Genomic DNA, 3,510 nt, shown 5'->3' with positions numbered 1-3,510 from the left:
TGACTGCCCCGAAACACCCTCTGTAGACCAGCCTGACCTTGACTTAGAGATCAACCTGCCTCTACCTCCTAAGTGCTAGGATTGAAGGCGAGTGCCACTATCTCCTGGCTCTAAAGCATTTTTTAGATGAGTTGAAATTAAGGAGGACAATACCGACTAAAAGAGAATTCTATTAGTCTGAGGTTTCAGAACCCCCCATACCAGAACCGACATCTTGGTAAAGGCTAGGCTGGACCTTGGACAGAGTCCCAAGTCTGCAGGTCACTGGACCGTGAGTGCTCCAGGTGCTTCTACCCTGACTTGTTGAGTTAGACCTCTTACATAATTAAAAGTTAGCATATGCTAGTTAGCTTTGGTGCTAAGCATACATCTTCTGTTAATGATTTTATTTTTTCTTTGCTTGTGTGTTTTTGCTTGCTGAGCCTTTCTTGCTATGTAGTACAGGTATGAACATATTATAAATATACTAATAAATGTCTTCAAACTCAAGATTCTCCTGCCTCCACTTCATTGAGTGCTGGGTTATAGACAGGGATATGTGTCACCAAGATTGACTTTTTATTTTTGAATATGTAGAAGTATCACATTTTTTAATATAAAACTTAAGTTACTTATGCATAGAAGATAGTATGTGATATCAAAGAAAATAGGATAGAGGGTAAAGAAGTCAGGATTTGAAAAGGAGTTATTGATAATTTTATATTTGACAAAGGGCCTACTATCCAGAATGTATACAAATCAAGATGAAAAAAGCAGACAGACTAATTTCAGAATGAGAAAAATCTCTTGTGGCATGTTGTAGATGTGCTCCAGATGTGTCTCTGTCTGGCACTGTGTTTGCCAAATACACACCTGGCTGTATAAACACTGTAAAGGGTTTACATTGTATGGAACGTTAACAATGTTTATTTGAAAGATAGGTTTTATTTTAGAGACAGATTTAAGTGAAATTTGGCTTATCTATAGTATAGATACTGTGTTCAATAGTTTGGAGTTTGCTATACATCTATAGGAAAGGGATCAACTTTTCCTTTCTCTTTTAAAGATTATGTTGTCTTTAATAGCACTGCTTAAGGTTCCACTGCCTTTTGAGTGTGATGGTGATGTTTACTGTTAAGCTTCTGCATCTTCTCTGAGGGAAAGACCTCTGTCAGAGATAAGACTTTCTGTTCTGCGCCTTTGCTGGGATTAAAGACCTTGGGTTACAGAGACAAATGGGAGGGGGGAAGGGAAAGAAAACTAGAAGGTCAAAACTAGAAGCTGACAACTGCATCTGTCAGCTTTCTCGTTCTTTACCACAGGATAGGTTATGAATTCTTTTATTGTTGCACAAAAAACAACTAAGAAATCTCATCTGTGCACACCACCTAGTGTTCAAGGTTTTCTGTGGTTATTCCTGGGTTTGTCATGAATGCTCTTACATTACAGGATCTACTAAAATATAGAATAATTGGGCATAGTTCTTTCCAGAACTTAGATTTTCTTGTAGCTACCTCTTTTGTACCTCCTAGTGTTTCTTCTAAGTATATAGCATATTTTATCCCTTCCTGGAAGAAATACCATTCCAAGCTCTGTCACTGTCGCTTGTGTTCTTCCTGAGCGGCGGCTGTTGGCATAAGTCACTCCTGCCCTGTGGTTCACTTCTCATTTATGACGTTTTACCTCATGAGTGTACCAGCCACATCTTTTTCTTACTAAATCTCAAAAGATTGCCTCAGAGAACTACAGTTTTCTCAGTTCTCTTTCCAGAGCGTATTCTACAGTATCAAAGAGTAAGCTTCTGGTCACTCCTCAGAATGACCGGCTCTAGAATATGAACTCCTCTGACCAGTTCATGTCTTTGTTCACCTATGGATTCCTGTCTTGGCCTTTTCTGACACATCTGTCTGTTTATCTTCCCTGCCTCCTCCTCCTTCTCCCTCCCTTGACTGGGACATTAGTCTTTAGAGAATTTTTGAATTCAAGATAAAATCTCTGTAGATTTATTGTGAGACACATGTCTTCCCCAGAAGACCATTCAACTCCCTTTTTAGTACTTTTTTGTTGTTTTTGTTTTTGGAGACAGGGTTTCTCTGTAGCTTTGGAGCCTGTCCTGGAATTAGCTCTTGTAGACTAGGCTGGTCTCAAACTCACAGAGATCCGCCTGCCTCTGCCTACCGAGTGCTGGATTAAAGCATGCCCCGCCACCGCCCGACTTCTTTTTAGTACATGTGTAGAGTATGAAGACGTAGGTGTGCACTGTGTTTCCCGATCAGAAGGCCTGTGTTTTAGAATTTGAGCACACTCACTGTTTTAGAAGAGGGTGGGGAGACAATAGCTCATACTTTAGCTGTACTTTATAAAAAGTCATCAGGCTCCAAAAAAATTAGACGCCACTTTTAATTCTTAGGCTCACTGTCTGTCATTTACTGGCCATATGTGAAGAATTTAAACCAGTTCTACTCAGGTAAAAACTTAGTGAGAAAAGAGATGTATTTTAAGAATTAAAATACAAATTATTTTGTGTGATCTTTAGTTTTAGATTAACCATAGCACATTTGAAGGAATAACTGAGAATTAGGAATGAGGGGGAGTCATTTCACAATATATAATGGAGATGCTGATGTCAGTTCACGTGTTTCATCCAGATGTCCCTGGTAGATTTGGGGAAGAAGCTGTTAGAAGCGGCACGAGCAGGTCAAGATGACGAAGTTCGTATTTTGATGGCAAATGGAGCTCCTTTTACTACAGACTGGGTAAAGAGTGATTTAATGTTGCTTTTTTTCTTCCTCCTCCTCTGCTTCTCCTCCCTTCTTCCCAGATAAAAGTTTAGCCGGTGTTTATGCTTGTAAATGATATACACATACTCTCTTTGGGGGGTTATTTGTTCAGATTTTATAATTATAGCTATCTTTTAGGATATATTATAATATTTAATTTTTTATGTGTACGGACATGTTCATGTAACTGCAGGTGTCTGTGAAGTGAAGTCAGAGGTGTTGGGTCCCCTGGAGCTGAGTTACAGGCAGTTGTTAGTTACCGGACATGAGTGCTAGAAACTGAAACTGGGTCCTTGAAGAGAAGTGCATACTCTCAATGGCCAAACCATTTCTCCAGTTCCTAATTGAATTGTCTTTTCAATGAACACATTGCTCATATTGTTGTCTTGATAATAGTCTTATCCAATCAATATCTATGAATAAAGCTTATTTTGTTTTAAGGACTTTGAACTATACTAGTTTGGTGTGATTACACATATAGCTGCTTGGATTCAATTCAAAGATAATATGATTAACAGGGAGAGAATCGATAATTCACAATGTGAAGATGGTGATTTAACTGCTCCTGAAAAAAGAAGCTTGCCTTTCTGTTGCTGCTTGAGAAACTGTAAGAAATGTGACTAGGGAGGCAGAGGCACATGGATCTGTGTAGTGAATTCCAAGGATAGCCAAAGCTTCATAGTGAGACCCTGTCAGAGAGAGAGAAAGAGAGAGAGAGAGAGAGAGAGAGAGAGAGAGAGAGAGAGAGAGA

General features: G+C 39.2%; 1 protein-coding gene across 3 annotated transcripts in view; it reads left to right on the top strand.

The window, feature by feature from the left end:
- The window catches only part of Gabpb1 (GA binding protein transcription factor subunit beta 1), a 52,826-nt gene that overhangs the window by 20,240 nt on the left and 29,076 nt on the right, over positions 1 to 3,510 (top strand). For all 3 annotated transcript variants that reach the window (XM_013352743.2, XM_026787732.1, XM_026787731.1), the window contains exon 2: positions 2,628 to 2,735. In XM_013352743.2, the coding sequence (XP_013208197.1) occupies positions 2,628 to 2,735 (108 nt within the window). The remainder of the gene's footprint in view (positions 1 to 2,627; positions 2,736 to 3,510) is intronic.

The sequence above is a fragment of the Microtus ochrogaster genome, assembly GCF_000317375.1.
Source record: "Microtus ochrogaster isolate Prairie Vole_2 chromosome 14 unlocalized genomic scaffold, MicOch1.0 chr14_random_1, whole genome shotgun sequence".
NCBI classification, from domain to species: domain Eukaryota; kingdom Metazoa; phylum Chordata; class Mammalia; order Rodentia; family Cricetidae; genus Microtus; species Microtus ochrogaster.
The sequence above is the reverse complement of the archived record's forward strand: the minus strand, read 5'-3'. Positions and strand labels throughout refer to the sequence as shown.